This window comes from Saccopteryx leptura, chromosome 3, assembly GCF_036850995.1.
Source record: "Saccopteryx leptura isolate mSacLep1 chromosome 3, mSacLep1_pri_phased_curated, whole genome shotgun sequence".
Taxonomy (NCBI): Eukaryota; Metazoa; Chordata; class Mammalia; order Chiroptera; family Emballonuridae; genus Saccopteryx; species Saccopteryx leptura.
The window spans coordinates 334,715,645-334,738,531 of record NC_089505.1 but is presented as its reverse complement, the minus strand read 5'-3'; the positions used below and the strand labels follow the sequence as shown (position 1 = coordinate 334,738,531).

General features: G+C 43.0%; 1 protein-coding gene across 3 annotated transcripts in view; it reads right to left on the bottom strand.

Moving 5' to 3' along the window:
• The window catches only part of MATN2 (matrilin 2), a 178,671-nt gene that overhangs the window by 88,723 nt on the left and 67,061 nt on the right, over positions 1–22,887 (bottom strand). For all 3 annotated transcript variants that reach the window (XM_066379185.1, XM_066379183.1, XM_066379184.1), the window contains exons 4-5: positions 21,179–21,301; positions 376–498 (exon numbers count right to left, since the gene is read on the bottom strand). In XM_066379185.1, the coding sequence (XP_066235282.1) occupies positions 376–498; positions 21,179–21,301 (246 nt within the window). The remainder of the gene's footprint in view (positions 1–375; positions 499–21,178; positions 21,302–22,887) is intronic.

Here is a 22,887-nt window from a genome sequence, read left to right as displayed (position 1 = left end):
GTCACTTAGCATACCACCAGGTGAACTTTATGTATATTACACATAGTTATATTTAGGTCAGGCCACCCCAAACATACCCTCTCATTTGCATTTGATGAAAATCTGTGCAATCCTTTTCAAGGATTGCAGTAACAGACAACTAAATTTGCATAGGTTATCATAAATATGCCTTTTGCTTAGGACTCAGAATGAGAAAATGCTAACCTCAGTCACCAATTAAGGCTTTAAAGTTCCAATTCTAACAACTAGACCTAAAGACTGGGCATTTTGTTACAAACGAAAGGTTAGCAAACCAATATGTGGGGTCCTCCCTCTCTCTGCTAACTATCCTTAGCTTGTCCTTCCTCCTTGAACAAAACCAGAGGGAATACTCACCCACACACCCTTTCCCATCCTCAGCCAAGCTGTAGCCGCTGTAGCACTGGCAGACAAAGGACCCCAGCACGTTCACACAAAGCTGCTCACAGCCATGGTCTTCTGCCGCACACAGATCCTGGACTGAGACAAAGTCACATCATTAGAACACAGCTCTGAAGGAGGTGACCCTCACCACAGGGCCATGCAACAAGAAAACTCACCTTACTTGCTAAAGTAACTTTTGAAAATACAATAAGCATTGATATATATATCAATGCAGAAAATTTTATTTTTTTTTTATTTTTATTTTTTTCACCTGCTTTTACCTTTTTTTTTTTTAATAAATTTTTATTAATGGTAATGGAATGACATTAATAAATCAGGGTACATATATTCAAAGAAAACATGTCTAGGTTATTTTGTCATTAAATTATGTTGCAAACCCCTCGCCCAAAGTCAGACTGTCCTCCGCTACCCTCTATCTAGTTCTCTGTGCCCCTCCCCCTCCCCCTAACTCTCTCCCTCCCTCCTTCCCATGTCCTCCCTCCCCCCACCCTTGGTAACCACCACACTCTTGTCCATGTCTCTTAGTCTCATTTTTATGTTCCACCAATGTATGGAACCATGCAGTTCCTGTTTTTTTCTGATTTACTTATTTCACTCCTTATAATGTTATCAAGATCCCACCATTTTGCTGTAAATGATCTGATGTCATCATTTCTTATGGCTGAGTAGTATTCCATAGTGTATATGTGCCACATCTTCTTTATCCAGTCTTCTATTGAAGGGCTTTTTGGTTGTTTCCATGTCTTGGCCACTGTGAACAGTGCTGCAATGAACATGGGGCTACATGTGTCTTCACGTATCAATGTTTCTGAGGTTTGGGGGTATATACCCAGTAGAGGGATTGCTGGGTCATAAGGTAGTTCTATTTGCAGTTTTTTGAGGAACCACCATACTTTCCTCCATAATGGTTGTACTACTTTACATTCCCACCAACAGTGAATGAGGGTTCCTTTTTCTCCACAGCCTCTCCAACATTTGCTATTACCCGTCTTGTTGATAATAGCTAATCTAACAGGAGTGAGGTGGTATCTCATTGTAGTTTTGATTTGCATTTCTCTAATAACTAATGAAGCTGAGCATCTTTTCATATATCTGTTGGCCATTTGTATCTCTTCCTGGGAGAAGTGTCTGTTCATGTCCTCTTCCCATTTTTTTATTGGATTGTTTGTTTGTTTGTTGTTGAGTTTTATGAGTTCTTTGTAAATTTTGGATATTAGGCCCTTATCTGAGCTGTTGTTTGAAAATATCATTTCCCATTTAGTTGGCTGTCTGTTTATTTTGATATCAGTTTCTCTTGCTGAGCAGAAACTTTTTATTCTGATGTAGTCCCATTCATTTATCTTTGCCTTCACTTCTCTTGCCATTGGAGTCAAGTTCATAAAATGTTCTTTAAAACCCAGGTCCATGATTTTAGTACCTATGTCTTCTTCTATGTACTTTATTGTTTCAGGTCTTATATTTAGGTCTTTGATCCATTTTGAATTAATTTTAGTACACGGGGACAGGCTGTAGTCGAGTTTCATTCTTTTGCATGTGGCTTTCCAGTTTTCCCAACGCCATTTGTTGAAGAGGCTTTCTTTTCTCCATTGTGTGTTGTTGGCCCCTTTATCAAAGATTATTTGACCATATATATGTGGTTTTATTTCTGGGCTTTCTATTCTGTTCCATTGGTCTGAGTGTCTATTTTTCTGCCAATACCATGCTGTTTTGATTATTGTGGCCCTATAATATAGTTTAAAGTCAGGTATTGTAATGCCCCCAGCTTCATTCTTTTTCCTTAGGATTGTTTTGGCTATTCGGGGTTTTTTATAGTTCCATATAAATCTGATGATTTTTTGTTCCATTTCTTTAAAAAATCTCATAGGGATTTTGATGGGAATTGCATTAAATTTGTATATTGCTTTGGGTAATATGGCCATTTTGATTATATTTATTCTTCCTATCCAAGAACAAGGAATATTTTTCCATCTCATTGTATCTTTTTCGATTTCTCTTAACAATGCTTTGTAATTTTCATTATATAGGTCCTTTACGTTCTTTGTTATGTTTATTCCTAGGTATTTTATTTTTTTTGTTGCAATCGTGAAGGGGATTATTTTTTTGAGTTCGTTTTCTAATATTTCATTGTTGGCATATAGAAAGGCTATGGACTTTTGTATGTTAATTTTGTATCCTGCGACCTTACTGTATTGGTTTATTGTTTCTAATAATCTTTTTGTGGAGTCCTTCGGGTTTTCGATGTATAGGATCATATCATCAGCAAAAAGTGATACCTTTACTTCTTCTTTTCCGATATGGATGCCTTTTATTTCTTTGTCTTGTCTGATTGCTCTGGCCAGAACTTCTAGCACTATGTTAAATAAGAGTGGAGAGAGTGGACAACCCTGTCTTGTTCCTGATTTAAGGTAGAAAGTCCTCAGTTTTATGCCGTTTAATAGGATGTTGGCTGATGGTTTATCATATATGGCCTTTATCATGTTGAGATATTTTCCTTCTATACCCATTTTGTTGAGAGTCTTAAACATAAAATTGTGTTGTATTTTATCAAAAGCCTTAATGCAGAAAATTTTAAAAAACATAGAAAACTTTATAAAAGAAATCCACCTGTGGCCCTGGCCAGTTGGCTCAGTGGTAGAGTGTTGGCCCGGTGTGTGGATGTCGCAGGGTTGATACCTGGTCAAGGCACACAGGAGAAGTGACCATCTGCTTCTCTACCACCCCTCCTCTCCCACAGCCATGGCTCAGTTGGTTCAAGCAAGTTGCCCCCTGGCACTAAGGATGGCTCCATGGCCTCACCTCAGGTGCTAAAATAGCTCGGAGCAATGGCCCCAGATGGGCAGAGCATCGCCCAGTAAAGGGCTTTCCAGGTGGATCCCAGTAGAGGTGCATGTGGAGTCTGTCTCTCTGTCTCCCCGTCCCTCACTTAATAAAAAAAGAGAAAGAAATCCACCTCTAAGCCCCTCACCTGTGATACCCACCCAGAGTCAACCACTGTTAACCTTTAGAAAGTTTATATATATTTTTTTCAAAGTTAAAATTATTTTCCTCTATGAAATGCATTAGATAATTTTAAAAACACATCAGTATTTCTTTTTCCATGTCACTGAAAATGCTCTGAAAACATTTTGAGCAAACTGTGTGTTGTTGTGAGCAGGCATTTGCATTTGTCTGCATCAAGTGCCATTCCTACTCTCTGGGAACCAGTATGCTTTGTAGTCAGTCTCAGAGTTTATATGGAAGCAAGCTGGCGCTGTCTTTGACATTTTACAGATAGGGTAGCTGAGGGAAAGCTCCACCAAAAACATGGCAGGTCTAAGAATAGCCCCTAATTCCCAAATCTGCATCAGTCCCTTTGGATATACTTCTCATTCCATATGTCTACCAGAAGTATCTTTGAAAATCCTCTTTGTACTCTATGTATTTATCCCAGTGACAAATGAGAAAAATGGGAAGCCAGAGAAGGTTAGGGAGGTAACAAAGGTTACTAGGGAGAAATGGATATGTGTCTATTTGCAGTCAGTCTTATTTTGGTCAAATATTTATCATATATCCACAATGCACTGAGCCCTGGCTATTTATTCAAATGCAATATAAGAATGCACTACAGTAATAAATTTACTGCAGTGGTACTAAGAATATATCACAGAATGAAAAGGTTAAAGGCATTTTCAATCTATCACTGATTTGGTCTCTCCTTTACAGAAACAGGCTGACGTGATGACATTATTTCACAGCAAAGAGAATAGCTTGGTTTCAAAACTATCTCTTCTGGTAACTTTCCCACTAAAGTTAGAGAAAAATCAGAGAGCATCAAAGGGTTTTGAATATATTAAAAAGAATTTTCTCAGGTTACTATGACAGCTATGGTTAAAAACTCAATTAACTAGAAAATTTGATTAATCCTTGAATCCAATAACTATACTTTAATGTAATTTCCTAGGTCTTGGAGTTTTATAGTTTATTATGCTTTTAGATAAACAGGAAATATCAAATTGATAAAAGATAAAAGCTGATTAGTTCATCACCTATTAAATGCATTATATAATATTTTTTCTTTTTTTTCTTTTTTCACGTAAAAGGAGGGGAAATAGTAAGACAAACTCCCACACGCACCTGACCAGGATCCACCTGGCAACCCCATCTGGGCCAATGCTCGAATCAACCAAGCTATATTTTTTTAGCACGCGAGGCTGCCACAGGCAGACCAAACGAGCTGTATTCAGCTCCTGGGGCCATGCTTGAACCAATGGAGCCATTGGCTGTGGGAAGGGAAGAGGGAGAGACGGGGGAGAGGGAAGGGGAGAGAAGCAGATAGTTGCTTCTCCAATGTGCCCTGGCCAGGAATCAAATCTGGGATGTTCATATGCCAGTCCAATGCTCTATCCACTGAGCCATCGGCCTGGGCCTGCATTATATAATTGTAAAAAATAAAATCTACATCATAAGGTTAAAAATACTTAAGTCTAAGATTCTACAAATAAGAATTCTGGTTTTAAAATGCTATAAGAAGTATTTTCATTCCCAAATCAATAAAGTCTGATAAAAAATTAGAGATGCATATTCCTTTATCTCTTACCAGAATGTTTGTTTCTTAGATTTCCAACTGGGAAATTCAATTGAGATTTCAAATAAACTTAGATATAAGGAAACTAACAATAACCAGAAAACCTTCAGCTCATACAAAAATTATGGTGAATAATTAAAGAATAACAAAATGTACAGTTAGTTACAAGCCTAGGCTAGAGACCTAAGAAAAATCAAAATCATAGGATACTTTTCATTTATTCAATAAGTAAGCACTTACTATGTCCCAGGCCCTGGGGATATAGTGGGAACCAAAGAGATAAAGGGGTTCCTGTAGTCATGCAGCTTGTGTTCCAGGGGTTAGTAACGTGAAGCTCGGGGTTCCTGACGGAAAGAACTGTGAATGCAAAGGGCCTGAACTAGAACAAACTGGCCCCATCTCAGGACCAGAAAGGCAGAATGACTATGAGACGCACCTTAAATGACTAAAACACAAGACAGAATTTGATAGGCCCTGGTCAGGTGGCTCAGTGGACAGAGCATCTCCCCACATGCCGAGGTCATGAGTTCAATCCCTCGTCAGGGCACATATGAGAAGCAACCAATGAGCGCACAACTAAAAATGGAACAACTAAGTGGAACCAGTTGATACTTCTCTCTCTCTCTCTCTTTCTCCCTTCCCCTCCTCTACCTCTCTCCCCCTTTCTCTCTTTCTCTAAAGAAGAAAAATAGAATTTGCAAGAAATCCATTAGGAGAGATGCTGACAATAAAATAGGAATTCAGAAAGGTATGAATTACCCTCAGTCAGCAGGTAAGCGTGAGAGAACGGAGAAAGGGTAGCGGCCCTCGGGGCTGAGTGTGAGTCGCTGTGCAGAATGGAGGAAGGCGGGACAGGCATGGTGGCTGAATGTCACTCAGTGAAGTCTAAGGGAAGTAGCAGGAGGAAGGATCAGAAAGACAACTGCCGCCAGATGGCAGAGGGCCTGACCGCAGGCTGAGGACGCTCAAGTCCATTCCGCGGGCCATGGGGACAACTCAAGGTCAATTTCACCTGCGTTGTGTCCTAAAAAGTTAAATCTACAAGTGTTACAGTTCCTCTCAGCTCTGGGGAACCTACAGGACTTCTATTCAGTGGAGCTCAACGAAGGTTGCTGCTTTGTTGGGGAACAGCTATAGTTGTCTGAATTTCAGGCTAAAGAGCTTTGGATTGCTTGCACGTTGAAGGGAAAATCAACCTCTTAAAATGAGGACCCTCAACTGCTCTTCAGAGTTTTGGCCTCTCCTACAGCTGTCAGCACACTCCTGTGCTTTTCCCTCTCAGCATGTGTCACAATGTAAATCACACAGCGCTCTATGCAGGGAGAGTGGTTTCGTTACTGTGTCTCCCTTGCTAGACTCTAAGCTCCCTACTCAGGGGAGGAGCTTCCCTGCACGAAGGTGTGAGGACTGGAGAACGGTGCCCAGCACACAGGAACAACCGCCTCCCAAACCCCGGGCCCAGTTCTGCAGGTGGGGCCAGGAGTTTCTCTGCCTGGTCCTCTCCTCTCTCTGCACACACACCCCTGCCGCTTTGCTCCTCTCTGTTTCCCGCAGGAACCGGCCTAACAGTGCTTAAGGAGTAGTGGTGGGAGTACAGGGCACTTTTATTCTCTTATTTGTAACTATCTGTTTTCAAATTTTCTAAGAAGAGTTTATAACAAGAACTTTCATAACAGTGAAAAAAAAATCCACATATTATAAAAGAACCCCTTTGAAATTAGCATTTCAAAAAACAATGAACCAGGACCTTGACGCAAGGATCTTTATTTTTCCCAAAGACTTCCCGCACAGGGTGGGTAGAGAGAGGTGATAAAACGCATACTCCTTTCAGGACAGGGCTGGACACCCGCCAGGGAGTAACTGCCAAGTCTCTCTACAGAGGCAGCTGCGCCTGACCTCCACTGCCCCTGACACCCATCTGGGGACCTTTTGAAAATCCTGGTGCCCAGCCTCCACCCCCTTCCTGGTGGGGTTGGGATGCTGGCAGCTCCCAGGTAACTCCAGTGTGCAGCCAGGTTGAAAGTTGTTGAACCCCCTGGATGAAAAGTCCTCACAGTCCTCTGAGAAGGTGCCCAGACCCAGAAGTCACTCCCTACCCCCTTTCTTAACCAGGACCACCAGGCTCAGTTTCCTCCTTTAAACAAATCTCGGAATACTGCTGTCCTTGGTCCCTTCTGACATTAAGTGACTGTGCTAAATGGAGTAGGAGCAGAAGTTTATGGCTCCCACTCGGGAAGAACAGTCCCACAAACGGCACGCTGGCCAGTTGGCTTCGTGTCTGTTGTCCTTTTGTACTGTTCTAGAATGTTGGGGATTTATGGCCACTAGTGATCTGTTCTGTCCCAAAGGAAACCATTGAGGGATACATTTAATTAAACAAAGACAAAGGAATAAATACAGACTAGGTTCTGACAAAACAACTGTTGTTTTTGGCAGTGGTCACTTCCATTTGAAACAAATACAGATGTTTTTGGATGATTCCTGATGCTTTTGAAAAACAGCCCTTTTTAAATTTACAGCCTGAGAAGATTTCACGGAAGGGTGATAAAACCATGGGGGTGGCAGATGCACTGGATTCAGAGTTCCCGTCACCCTTCCAAATCTTTACCTGGTGGCTCCCCCCACGGCTCCTGACTGCAGTCAAATGCCCCCTCCTCGGGGCTGGCCGAGCTCCTTCCTCTGACTCCCTCGCACCGTCTACTCGGCTCCACTCTTTCCCTTCTGCCTGCCCCCATGGAACTGTACTGGAAGGGCCTGATCACCGTCTGTCTGCTCCACTGGCACGTGAGCTTGGCTCACCTCAGTGTGGATTCCCCAGAGCTTCGCACCATGTCCTAGTGCGTATAGTTGGTGCTCCCTAAGTGTTCATCTGCTGAATGAACAGTGACAAAGGCCCAGTCGCCTGCCTCCCTACACGAGGATGTTCCTAGAGTCCTAAAAATACTCTCCTCCATCAGAAACGGGGTCATGGGAAGAGGAGTGAGGTGGGAACAAAACTCCTCCCTCTCCTCATCCCCAGCAAGAAGTATTCCCATACCAGAAGAGGGCTCAGAGCACAGTGACACCTGGGAACCCGCCTCTAGCTGTAGACACCAGAAGAATGATCACAACAGCTAAGGACCGGCTACCTTGCTGTCTGCGGCATTCCCAGTACATAGCACCACACCTGGCACATCGCGGGTGTTCAGTAAGTACTTGTGAATGGACAAATGAGCCCACGTCTGTGTTACACAGCGTTGACCAGTGGCCCTCCCTTACCACTCTTACCTAGGCTGGAAGCTCTGAGAAGAACAGGATAAGTCTACCTTTTCCTCAAGGTGCCTATATAACACCATGCATTTCACGCAGTACGTGTTTAGAGGACATTAGTTGATCTGACTTGACAGCCACCAGTCTGTTAAAGGTCCAGGTCCCCCCAGAGTTTCCCTTATCACAATTATAATTTAATACTTGATTTAAAATTGATTATTTCATGTCTCTTTCCCCTGTCATATGAGGGCAGTACTTGTTTTGTTCAGCCTTTTAGCTCAAATATCTAGCATGGTGTCTGGTGTCTGGTCAATTTTTTTAGATATATTTAAAAAACTGACTGAATTAAATTGTCAAGTTGTTCAAAGTGCTGGAAAAACAACAGTGAGTAAAATAGATTTTAAAAAATCAATTGATTGATCCCTGTCTCCACGGAGCCAGCGGTGAGTGGGAGCAGCAGCTGCTGACTCACACAGCGAATGGGGCACCTCTTTCCAGCTCCACACTCAGCGAGGCCGAGTGCATGTCCCAAAATCAGCGTGGTGGCAGAATCCAACCCCCAGGCATTGGTGAACATTACAACTTGACGCTCTTTTCCCTGGAGATCTAGTTGTTAAACATTTACCGGCACACCACGGTCAAGGGCCAGATATAAACAGATAAAACCATAAGTTGCATTAAATGTTGTGAGTGCTGGGGGAGAAAATTAAGCAGGAAAAGGGGATTGAGAGAGTGGAGGGAAAGGAGCTTCCGTTTTAAAGTGTGGGCAGAAGGCGAGCTCACCGAAAAGATGATTTTATTCATGGACCTGAAGGGGGAAATATGAGAAAGTAGCAATCAAGGGACTTGACCCTTGCAGGAGGAGATAAAGGGCAGTGATGTTTCTTTAGACAGGGTGGGTCTGAGCTGACCAGACCGAGTGAAAGAGTATTGCCTCTGAAGCCAATCCTGGCTGCAGCTGGGTGCGTTCTCTACGGTTCCATTTTCATACAGGTTGACAAATTAAGTGGCAAAAACATCTTATTGCAGGGATAAATGAGATAATACAGATGTGTAAGACTCCTGTAGTGCCAGTCGCCGAGGCCAGGCAGGTCCACATTGGATTCAGGCAGACGGTAGAGAAACTGCGGAGCCAGAAAGTGTTGGGCCATTCCTGTCTAATAGAGTCTCACAATGGCAACCAACCAAACAGGCAGAGAAAACCGCCTCTCAGGCAAACAAACAGCAAAAATGGCCCCTCACAGTAATGGGCAGACAATCAGCCCTCCGCCCTCGCCCTCTGCCCTGAGGGCAAGCACCAGTAGCCTTAAATAGACTATACACACTTGACACTGCCATGTGCTCATTCACTAAACAGGCAAAGTACAAGCGAGCGGGCCTAACACAGTTGTTTCCCCAACAGCACCTGACATAGTAGGTACTCAGCAGACGTTAGCCTCCTTCTTTCTTAGACTGCAGTAAAGAAAGGTCTTGATGGTGTGGCCTAGTTAAGCGTGGAGATGTGGACCCCACCTAAATTTTGCCTACATCACTGGTCTAATTAGTGACTTTATTGGGTGCCTATAAGTACCCTACGCATGTGTGAGGCAGCTGTGTTGGGCTTGCTCGCTGGTTTACTAGCTGCAAGCCCTTTGCCTGATTAGTGTGTGAGCACCATGTGTGCATGGCCTATATCAGGCTACGAGTGCTTGCACTCAGGGGGATTGTAGATGCCTGGATTGCCTGCCTGCCTGCCTGCCTGCCTCTGTGAGCGGCCATTTTGCTGTTTGTTTGCCTGAGAGGCAGGTTCCCCTGCCTATGTGCTTGTCCACTGTTGTGAGACTTTATTAAATAAAATGGTCAGACCCTTTCCAGCTCCGCAGTTTTTCTACCATCTGCCCAAGTTCAATGTGAACCTGCCTGGTCTTGGCCACCAGAATTGCAGCATGGACCTTCAATTCAGATTTCTTTAAATAATGTCACGTATCTTTGACTAAATTTTAGTTTGTGAGTTCTACTCTGAATGATCTGATATAGCAAAGTAGGTATTGGCAAAAGAGCTGGCTTGCAAGGCTTGCTGTTGGTCAAATAAGTTTGTAAATATGATGTATATGTTTGCTCGCTCTGGGTGTGGGAGACAGGCTGTAAGCTGGCAAAGTCATTATAGCCTAAGGTTTAGTTTTAAGACTAAGCCTTTCCTTCCCTTCTAATAATACTAAGGTCCCAAAACTAAGCTTTTCCCCATGCCCTTGACTGTTGCATGATAGGGGGTGGTGCACTCTTATAAGGAATCCCATTTATGCCTCAGGTAAGTGGCTTTGTATCAGAGACTTCTTTATTTGTATATATATTGCCTTAAAGCAGGGGTCGGGAACCTATGGCTCATGAGCCAGATGTGGCTCTTTTGATGGCTGCATCTAGCTCACAGACAAATCTTTAATAAAAATAATAACATTAAAAATATAAAACATTCTCATGTATTACAATCCATTCATTTCCTACCGCTCATGTTCATGGCTGCGGGTGGCTGGAGCCAATCACAGCTGTCCTCTAGGACAACACCAAATTTTTATTGGATAATGCATAACATACACGGTCATTGTATGGCTCTCATGGAATTACATTTTCAAATACAGTGTGTTCATAAAATCATGGTGCACTTTTGACCGGTCACAGGAAAGCAATAAAAGATGACAGAAATGTAAAATCTAAAAGACGACAGAAATGTAAAATCTGCACTAATAAAAGGAAAACTCTCCCAGTTTCATACCTATTCAGTGCAGTTCAATGAGGGCTCACACACAGATTTTTTAGGGCTCCTTAGATAGCTATCCTGTATAGCCTCTATAGATTCATCACTGACTGATGGCCTACCAGAACAGGGTTTCTCCACCAAACTGCTGGTTTCCTTCAACTGCTTATCCCACCGAGTAATGTTATTCCTATGTGGTGGCGCTTTGTTATAAAACGCGCCGATATTCATGTTGCACTTTGGTCACGATTCGAATTTAGTGAGCCACAGAACACACTAAACTTTCCTCTGTACCATCCACATCTCGACTGGCATGGCCGTGGGCTGCTCCGCTGTATACATGGTGTTACGTCATCATCTGCGCATGCGCACATGCTGCCACATCATCCTACAGAAACTGGGAGGGTTTTCCTTTTATTTGATGCAGATTTCACATTTCTATCGTCTTTTGTTGCTTTTCTGTGACCGGTCAAAAGTGCACCATGACTTTACGGACACACTGTATGTGGCATTCATGGCTCTCTCAGTCAAAAAGTTTCCCGACCCCTGCCTTAAAGGCTTTAATTTTCTACACTATAAATGAGACAGACCAGGGGCTTTCTCTCTCAGTTCCTGCTATCAGCATTGCAGAGGCCTCCCTGATCCCTTGCCTTCTATGGGAAAAGTAGGTTTTCTGCTTTTCCCTTGGCTTCTCTTGTGGCTTGCCTGTCTTGGTGAGATACCAATAAACAGAATGGCCCACCATCCTCCAACTCCGCCATTTCTTTACCATTTGCCTGAATCCAATGAGAACGTGCATGTGAATGGCCACAATGGTGGCCCCTGGCCATACACTTTCTCACTTGTACTTTGCCTGATTAGTGCGTGAGCACGTGGCAGCGCCACATGTGGATAGTCTATGTAAGGCAATGGGTGCTTGCACTCAGGGCAGATGGTGGATTGCCTGCCCGACACTGTGAGGGGCCATTTTTGCTGTTTGTTTGCCTGAGAAGCGGTTTCCCCTGCCTATTTGCTGTCCGCCATTGAGACTCTATTAAATGGGAATGGCCTAATGCTTTCTGGCTCCACAGTGTCTCTCTCTACCATCTGCCCGAATCCGATGTGGACCTGCCTAGCCTCAGCCACTGGCATTACAGTAGACAATTTTGAATTATATAACAGAAGATCTCACAAAACCCAAGCAATGCCTCACCAGGGGGCAATTCTTAGCATGTAGCTGAAAGTCAGCCAAATTTGCTTGTTTCTCTTAATTCCTGGAGAATTTTAACAGAGATGTTAACTGTGTCTGCTCAGTCTTCCCAGGTAAAATAAATCACGAGGATTTAATAACTAAGAGCCTCAACATTGTGCTCAAATCCATCCTTAGCATTTCCCGCGGGCTCTCCTGTGCACTACAGATTTAAGTGCCTTCCTTCATCTGTGGTCTCAAAACCCTGGCATAATGCCTTGGCCCAGAGAACTTGGAAAACTTTCATCTGGTTACACTGGACAAGGGACTCAGGACAAAGACTATGGCCACTGTGGCTGACATCATCCTGGGTGAAATCAAAGGGCTTGTACTGATTTTTCAGAATTTTAGATCAGCCACATTGCATGCTGCTGACACCAATGACAGCTTAATCTCTCCTTTGGAGTTAAAGCAAAATGAATACCTTTAAAGACATGCTCCACTTTTTAAATGGCTCCTGCTGTTGTTTAGCCTGAGATGTAAAAATGAAAAATCGCCTATCACACAGCAAGAGAGAAATGTATTATTAGGGCTGTTATTTCACTCAAGTGGGAAACAATGGGATTTCTGCCTGCTCCAACTAGAAAGCTGGGCAGTTAGGGCTCAACAAATGCAAGCAAAACCCAAGTCTGCGTTTTGGGGACTGGTTCCCTTCTTTTATCATCTCCAAAAGCACTAATCTTATTTTGACAGCTGCAGTTGGATTGAAAGACTTGCAACAGTGAGTGTGAGTCATCAGCCTTGTGCTTCTACCCTGGAAGAAACAAAACAAACCCACTGTCCAGAGAAAAACAAACCTGTCCTTCCGGCAAACTCCAGCTGTGCATGCGACCTTCTTTCCCCCAACGGTTTAACTCTTTTTCAATCAGTTCTCCTGTTCACTAACAAGATTTTAGTTTTCTTCTGAGAATGCAAAAGAAGGGGGTGGGGACACCAAAAATAAAGCCTGAAAACAGAAGAATATCTGACTGAATCAGGTTGATCAAAATAATAAACATGAACAAATAAACCCTACTCTTGTAGGGGGCTCTACAGTTTCCAAAGGGCTGTCTTATCATTGCACCCTTAGTATAAACTCCCTACTGTGTGGGATCTCCCAGGGAGAAATCTAGTTGAAAACATTTAGGTCAGTGATTTTCAAGCTGGAGCTTACATCAGAATCCCCTAGAGCAGGGGTCGGGAACCTTTTTGGCTGAGAGAGCCATGAACGCCACATATTTTAAAATGTAATTCCGTGAGAGCCATACAATGACCCGTGTACGTTACACATTATCCAATAAAAATTTAGTGTTGTCCCGGAGGACAGCTGTGATTGGTTCCAGCCACCCGCAACCATGAACATGAGCGGTAGGAAATGAACGGATTGTAATACATGAGAATGTTTTATATTTTTAATGTTATTATTTTTATTAAAGATTTGTCTGCGAGCCAGAATCAGCCATCAAAAGAGCCACATCTGGCTCATGAGCCATAGGTTCTCGACCCCTGCCCTAGAGGGCTTGTTAACACACGTTTCCTAAACCCCGCCCCAGTCTAGGTCAGGCCGGGGAGTTTGTATTTTCAACAGGTTTCCCCTCAAAGCTGAGGCTGCCGTCTGGGACCCCACTTTGAGAACCACTTGACTAGGTGCTGTCAAAATAAGAAAGCAGAAACATTCTGCAAGGTTCAAACTCACTTCTCCCTGGTGTGTAATAATTCTTTCACAACGGGTATTTCTCTACTTACATTTACTCAGCTCAGTTCTTCCAGGGACCCTACACATCCAAATTACCCTCCACTCCCTTTAAACCCTGTGTCCTGGCACAGCCAGAGGGTAGGCACGCTGCACATAATGATGTCCAAGCCCCAAGGCCAAAGCTAAGAGCAAGCCCATGACCAAAGCTCGTCCGCTCAGCAGGACTCTGCTCCTGCTCAGGCAGTCTCAGCCCTGAGTGTGCAGCCTTGTCTTGCTCCACGATATGAGCTCATACAGTGGGCTGCCCCAAAGCTCAGACCCTGACCTTCTTTTTCCAAACTTCCTTTCTCCCTCCCAGATGTCACCGATTTGCAGGGTCAATCAGCACCACCAAGAACATCCAGCCAGGCATTTCGGTGAATTTTAATTCACCTCCAGCTGCACCCAACCACTTGTGTGGGCTATTCCCCACAGTCACTAGTTCTCTCTCAAAACCAGGTCTGCTCTCTGAAGTTACCCCTCATCTTGTGTCATAAACTCATCTCTGGAGCAGAGATTATTGCTGTGGTCTCCTCATTAATTCTGTGTGTTTAAGAAACACATGCATCGAATTGACTGAACTGATTAGAATTGCAAACTAATTGCATCTTTCCTATTTTGCTCCTCATGTGCAGAACACAAGGTTAGCCAAGATCTGAGTGTTTCTTGGATCTCAAACATGTAAGAGAAACACTGATTCCCCACACCACCATCACCACCACCATTCCATAAGATTTCCTGGCGCATAGAGGGGAATCAATAAGTATTGACTGAATAAATGAATGGGATGGATGGATGGATGGGTGGATGGTATTTCTGCCCCACTCTCTAATTTATTCTAATTCCATATATGTATTACAGACTCAATTCACTAAAACATGGTCCTACCCCTGACACCCTGTGTTCACCCTCCCTCCTCACCAAAGACCCCTCTTGAACTCGGTTTAGAATCAGATCACTCCCCAATTTGTTTGGGCTTACATTTCTTCCCTCATTCCCCATTAATGCCCCCAAACAAGCTCTTCCAGACAGGCAGTGTGGTCTAGCTAGCATCCCCCAAAGACAACAAGGCCTGCATTTTTCTTCCTTTTTTTGACTTGCTAGAAAAAGCGTCTCCACAGTGCCTTCCCTGACTGCTCCATCACTGTTCTCTGATCCCTTGTAGCCTTTTTGTCCCAACACCACTTACCTTCCCAAAACACCTTGTTCTGAATATATATATATATCAGCTTTACTGAGTTATAAATGACATATAATAAACTGCACATATTTAAAGTATACAACTTAATAAATTTGACATACTAACATATCACCATAATCAAAATAATGAACATATTCATCTCCCCTAAATCTTCCAAATTTTCTCCTACCCCTCGGTAATCCCTCCTCCCGCCCCACCCCCCTCCCTGGCCCCAGGCAAACACTAATCTGCTTTCTGTCACACAGATTAGTCCCTGTTTTCTAAAATTTTATATGAATGAAATCTTCCTATTTCATTATTACATCAGTTAAAACCTCCAGGACGGCCTGACCAGGCGGTGGCCCAGTGGATAGAGCGTTGGACTGGGATGCAGAAGGACCCAGGTTCAAGACCCTGAGGTCACCAGCTTGAGCGCAGGCTCATCTGGTTTGAGTAAAAGCTCACCAGCTTGGACCCAAGGTCACTGGCTTGAGCAAGGGGTTACTCGGTCTGCTGAAGGCCCGCGGTCAAGGCACATATGAGAAAGCAATCAATGAACAACTAAGGTGTCGCCACGAAAAACTGATGATTGGTGCTTCTCATCTCTCTCCGTTCCTGTCTGTCTGTCCCTATCTATCCCTCTCTCTGATTCTCTCTGTCTCTGTTAAAAACAAAACAAAACAAAACAAAAAAACCCTCCAGGACAATGTTTAATAGCAGTAATGAGAATGGACACACTGTTTTGTTCCTTATCTTAGGAGGAAAGCATTTAGTCTTTCACTCTTGAGTATGAGGTTAACTGTAGGTTTTTTCACAGATGTCTTTCATTAGGTTGAGCAATTTCCCCTTTATTCCTAATTTGCTGAGAGTTTTTAAAATAAATGAATGTTGGGTATTATCCAATGCTTTTTCTGCATATATTGAAACAAACACATGATTTTTCATTTTCTAGTCTGTTAATATGGTGAATTATATTGATGGATTTTTATGGACTTGATTATATATAGGTTCTATTTGCTAAATTTTAAATAATTTCTCCATTCATGAGGAAAGTTGATTATAGTTTGCTTTCTTTAATAAAGAGACTGTTTTTCTGTATCATGCCCCTCAAATAAACTCTAATATAAAAGCTATTAAATCACTTATGTCGCTTGGGAAAAACAACATCAGGAACATATCTGAAGAATAAAAGCAAAAAAATATATTTGGTACAGTTCTTGAAAGAGAAAAATATGAAAAAGCTTGACAAGAAAGTTTACATTTTTTTGTCAAGTGAAGTTATCTAAACGTTGCATTGTCATTATTCTTCCAGATAAATTAAATATTTCAGAAGGGAGGGAAAGGGGGGAAAAACTACTTTAAAAAATAAAGAAAAGGAAACTAAATAAAATTCTGTCGTGTTAGTGGGAATTCAAGGAGAAGGGAATGATGGGGGGAAGTAGAAGTGTGAAGACAGACACACTTCATGAGGATTCCTCCCATTTTTTTTATGGGGAAAGAGAAGGATATAAACTTCTACTGAGCCCTACAGGTTGGGCAGAATGCTAATACTTTTGCATATATCTCTTATAATGGTCCTAGATGGGGAAGACTTTTTGAAGGACAGAAGAATCCACAGTGTTGACCTCCAGTATATTCCGAATTGCTCATATGGACAGAACTTTGAAGGAAAGATTATTTCCTGTACTTGACCTAGTCTTTGAATGGAAGGGCACATCTTGAGCCACTGACCAACTGGTGTACAGAAGAGGGTTATCTGGACAGTAAAGAGACCCAATGCCAGATCACCAAAAGATGCATATACACTTCCCCGAGGAAGAGAAAATTAATGGGGGTGTGAGTAGGTAATACTCTTCAATAATGAAAGGGTTTTCTCTTTTTATTTGGAAAAGGAAATACACTTTTTTAGCATACAGCTTCAGATGGCAGAAATAAGATCAATGGTGGGAATTATGGCGAGCAGGATTTCAGCTCAAGCACTGATCCAGGCTGTGTGGAGAAGGGGATGCAGGTGCTTTGCAATGACCTGTTGAGCCAGACAGGCTATGGTGGTGGACATGTCCCGTTGCCCTTATGGAACACCAGCAGGGAATACAATTCCTGGGTTATGTGGTAGATGGAGCTAAAAGTCTGACGGCCAAGGTCCATTTCCACTTGAAGAACCTATGAATTAGCTGTGTCTGCCTCCTTCTCCACACAGGCAGAGTACAAATAGAAAATGGTGGATATGGTATGTGTGTGTGTGTGTGTGTGTGTGTATTTGAATGCAGACACCTAGGAGGCACTCTCACAATCATCATGTACAATGACATGCCATAGCAGCTGGTAGTGGACTCGGTGGGTGACAATCATTTGAATGATAGTCCTAGTAAGTTTGTTCTGAATCTCTCCTGGGATCAATGAGTCTTTGAACCTGCCTGCCTCCTGGGCTTGGAGGAGTTTCTCTGGTTGCGGGGTTACCCTGCTGCCATCTGGGGGCCCTCAAGGATCATGAGACAGTATTAAATGGTGGTTAAGAGCCAGGACTATGGAGTCACACATAAAGGATTTATATTCTGGTTTGGTCACATTACTAGACATGACCTAGAGTAAACTGTCTAAACTTTTTTTTGGTACCTTATCTGTAAAATGAGAATGATAAAACTTACTTTAAGAGCTGTTGTGAAAATTAAACGGGATAACAGATATAAAGCACCCAGGAGAGCTCCTGGCACATGGTAAACACTTACGAAGAGGCTCCAGTTAGGCCTCACTTTGTGTGTAGCACACACACGGAGTTGGGTAAGGGCTGTAACCACTTGTGGTGGCAATTACCTTGATCGTTTATTTGATTTACTCTCATGCAAGAATGTGAGCTCTAAGAGAGCAGGAGCATTGCTGGTTTATTCACTATTTTATTTCCAGTAATTTGCATACTGCCTGGCATGTCTTATATGCTCAGAAATGGAGATAGCTGTGTCTCCTTTCTCTCCAGGCCCCCGGAGTCTCTCTCTGTGTTGGCAGGACAGATCACTGCAAGCAACTGATAAACAGAGGTCAGGGTATGGCCCAGCCTCCCCTTGGCACAACTTTTCACTGTCTACCCAACCAAAACCACGGGCTAACACAGACTTATCAATGAGATGGGTCTTAATTTGTTACTACCCTTCCCATTTTATGGGTGAGGAAATTGAGTCAAGGAGCTTAAGGTGAGACAGCCATAGCCCATGAGTGATAAAGTCAGGGTTCAAACCCAGGTCTGTGGACTATAAAGGCCCTGTTCTCTCTTCAAGGCCACTGGTACACTAATTTCAGGCAGACAAGCAATGGGGTTATTGTCTTTTTCTGAGAGAGTATAAAGCCAGTACCCACGGCCACCATCATAGCCGCCTGGCCCATGCAGGTTTGCATCTGATTCGGACAGACAGTAATGAAACAACAGAGCCAAGAACTGGTGGGCCATTAGCTTTAATCCTAGCTTGCACCCATCAGGCAAGAAATACACACAGTGGGAAAACACTTCCCTTTCCATTCAGGGCTCCCAGAGCCACCGACTTATCTGAGTTTCCTAGAATCAAAGGTTTCTGCCTCACCAGCGTTATTCACCTCTGTTCCCCATCTCCTTTTCTCTGCACAAACTGGCTTCTCCTTCAGCACTCCGCCATCTTGGCTGCTTCTCCTGGTCTCCTCCACGTGGCCTCTCTCTGCTCTCCTCTCTAATGCTAACCTCAGGAACCAAGAGAGAGAGCAAGCTCCTGGTCTGCCCCATTTTATAGTGTAGAAATCAAAACCTTTAATCCAATATACAAATAAAGAAGTCTTTGATACAAAACCACTTATCTGAGGAATAATGGGATTCCTCAAAAGGGTGGAAAAGGCTTAGTCTTAAAACTAAGCTTTAGGCTCTAATGACCCTGCCTGCTTACAGCCTGTCCCCCACACTCAATGCAAACTATAAGCGAGCAAACCTATATATCAGATTTACAAACTTATCTGGCCAACAGAGAACAAGGACTGTTCTTTATGATTGTGCATATTAAGCAGAGTCCGGTGCTAATGGTGAAGATACTTGAATTGCTTCAGGGTGACTGGAGAGCTGGGTCAGATAGGACAGACAGCACAGCCCTGGCTCCAGCTGTATCCCTTCTCCCTTAACTAGAAGCCTCTCCTTCCCTTCCCTCTGATCCCTTTGCTGCCTGACGCCAGTGAATCTCAAAACATGATGAAAATCAATGTCAGAAGTTCATTGAAATGCAGAGTCCAGGGCCCCATTCCAGATCTGCTGACTCTGAACATCTGGGGTGAGGCCCAGGGGTTGGCTTCTGGGTGATTCTAGTTTCTGAAGCTTGAACCACCACCCTGATTCACATCCTTCCTCCCTCTGGGCCTCCTCACCCCTTTATTACTCCCTCTGAGGCCCCAGCAGCTTCTGCTTCAGCTTCCCAGCCACAGTTCTAGACAGGATGGAGCCAAGGCCAGACCAGCACTTTGGAAGAGCCGGGGGGCCTCACAGCTTGAGGTTGGAAAACCCTAGTGTGGGGAAGGCCTTACTCATGACATCAGGGGAGAAAATTTTTATTTTTTATTTGCTGGTCTCAAATTCCTCTAGTTTAACTAAGCCAGCCCACAGGATATGGGTATTGGGAGATACCCAGATCCCAGCAGATCAGTGGGGATCAGTGAGACAAGGACAGGCATGTCTTGCACTCCTGTGAAGGGAAGGGCAGGAAGGGAATTAGCACAGAGGCGGGAGGTAGAGCGGTCTGTGAAGAAGGTCCTTGGGGGAGAAGAGTTCCTAAAGAGTCTGGAACAGAAGGGGGAGAGGGACCTGAAGGAGACAGAGGCGTGTCTGAAAAGATGTTCGGGCCGTTTGCTGAGCAGTGTGTGAGGTGACCTTTGCTGGGCTCCTGTTGTCCAGTAAGTTCTACTAAACTCATGAGTATTTGGTGTGAGAGATTTTGTTATGGAAACTGAAGAAAGGTTGGAGGTTCAAGCAGATCATGATGAGTCAGGCTGCACTTGTCAACCTGGTATCCGCGGACTGGAGAGGAAGAACCCAGAGCCCTGGGGTTCATAGAGTTCAAGGGCTGTGGGCTTGTACGGCCACAGAACTGGAGTGTCAAGCAGATGTTCCCTAATCTGGTGGGGTGGGCAGAGGGCCTGGAGCCAACCATTCTCAGCCCCGAAACTAAAAAGTGAGAAGATAAAAAGAAAATGTGGTTTGGCTCTATAAATGTTATACTAATTATAGCCATTTGTGCAAACTGCTTTCCATTAATGCTTAATTGCTTACCGTGTGGTATAATACCAGTTATGCGTGGCAGGAACTGCGCATCTGGTTAGCTGAGTTTTATTCGCTTCCATGCGGGCCCATCTTCCTCATGCTTTTCTTGCTTTGCTAGTTTGGTTGTCTATGGCTAAAACAGTGGCTTTATTTACAACTTGGGGGAAAATAAGTGGTATGGGCACAACACTTAGTGTTTGAGTAATTGTCTCCCTGTGAGATGAATTTCTTCATGCTGGCTCCAATGTCAGTATTGTCTAGTTTGGGGGCTTGGTCAAAAAAGAATAGCAGTTCTATTAACATCTATCTGTTTGCCTTTCACTCCGTAGGAGACCTATAAAGCAAGTAGGTCCCTGTGCACCTCTGAAACAGAACTTGAATAATCATTCCCAGCCACTGTTTCTAACTCATCCTCAGTCCATGCTTCAGAGAAGAGACTAAAATATGAAAACAGTTCCTCAGGGGGCAGTTAATAGAGACAGGGGATGAAAAGTCTCCTCAGTTGTCCCTACAGAACAGCTTGGAAGTAAAAGAACCAGTTCATGAATTTAAGGAAGCTGTTTCTGAGAAGGTGCTTCCAACCATCGTCCACACTTTTTTCCTGATGGCCTACTGTGTGCTCAGCTCTGGCCTACGTGCTGCGACAGCAGAGTGGGGGATGCAGATCAACACAAAACATATGAATTACGAAACCTCGTTTCTATCCTTCGGGAAGGGATGACTTAGTTGGGTGAGGGCCACAAATGGATTAAATGGGTCCAGATAAACGAAGAGGGAGCAGGAGAGAAAAGGAGGACAGTATAATACATCAGCAAAGCAATCTTACTTCTGCAAGTTGTCTGATCCGAATTGAGGATGTATCCTTGTTTGCACTTGCAGACATATGAGCCAGGGGTATTGATGCAGAAGTGGGCACAGTTATGTTCCAGGGCGCTGCACATGTGGACCACTGAAAGGGAAGATAGAGCAAGTTAAGGCAATGATAATGCCATCTCTAACATCATGCACCCTGCAAACATTTGTTCAGCACCTATTCCGTGGTAGAGAGAGCAAGGGCCACCCTCAAGGGAATTTATAGCCTCTGGTCAGATGAGACAGTTTTAGATAAATGTTATCAGCCATATGTAGATGAAAGGCCATGAAGAGTTAAAGGGAAATGGCTAAGCCATATGAAATTACCAATATCCGACTAACAACAGGTAAAAAATGACTTACAAAAAGAGAAATTTCATGGTTCAATTAATAATACCAACTGATGGGTAGGAAGATCAGAAAGCTTGCTGATACCAGAGGGGACTTGGTAAAGTGTAGATTTTCAGTAGGTACGGAGTTGGAGAAAAAGCTGATAGTTAAATGAGAATGTGGTTAAGAATCAACAGTTTCTCAGGATCATAAATCTCAAGAGTAGTATAGTTTTTTTAATATACATAAGTACTTTGCTAAATTTTTGGAGTAAAAGAATGCATTGATATGCTCCATTTTCCCATAAGCTTTTTGTCTCACTTTAAAATATTTCTGCATTTAGTTTCTGAAGAACCTCAGCTTTCAGACACATCAGTTCTGGAACTCATAAAAATTCTTTCTGGTTTTCTTTTCACATTTTAATTTATAACTTTATTCAAAATAACACAACTTGAACACATTAAAATTTACCAACATTCATATAAACAAGTACAAGTTATGCAAGTGTTCTCAAACATGACCATATGTAGAGCCATATTTATAGAAGCTAAAATAAAAGAGGCTTTCAAAAGCTAAGAACAATCCCATTAATCCAGTGCTTAGGAAAACTCAGCTACCAATGAAATCAATGGTATAACTGGGTATATGTCTTCTCAGTAAGAAACATGGTGAGCAGTAAATGAACTGAGAAAGTAAAACTTATTTATTTCATAACAATAAAATTTAGACTGAGCACTCTGACTTTATGATTGTCTATGTTTTTTTAGGTCCTAAATACAAATAAGATATATGTAACATTAGCAAAGTCCACAGATTAAATCCAATCAATCATTTTTGCTTTGGTGTGAAGTAAATGTCTGTTTTTGTGACCAAGGGCAACTTTATTAACCTTTTTGTATAAAACAGAAATAAAAATAGCACCTACCTTATAAGGACCTTTTCAAATAAGACGATAAAGTGCTTAGAACAGTACCCAGTACCTGGGGAATGAATGCTCATACATGTTAACAAAGCAAACCACAAGCATGGTGGCCTTTTTTTGTTTTACATACAGGGGTTCATTCTATATATACTGTTCTTCAACTTGGTTTTTCACTTAATATTAGTCACAGATTCTATCTATATGGATGTATATACCAGCTTTCATGGAACCTAAGATGTTCTCCCCCTTTTCAAAGATGTTAAAATGTGAAGACACATACAGTTGATACTCATTATCTGCAGATTCTGTATCTGTTACTTTGCCTACTTGCCAAAATTTATTTGTAATCCTAAAGCCAGTACTCGCTGTGCCTTCACCATCGTTCACGGACATGCTCTGAGTCGCCTGATGCACACGTTGCCACCTGAGGT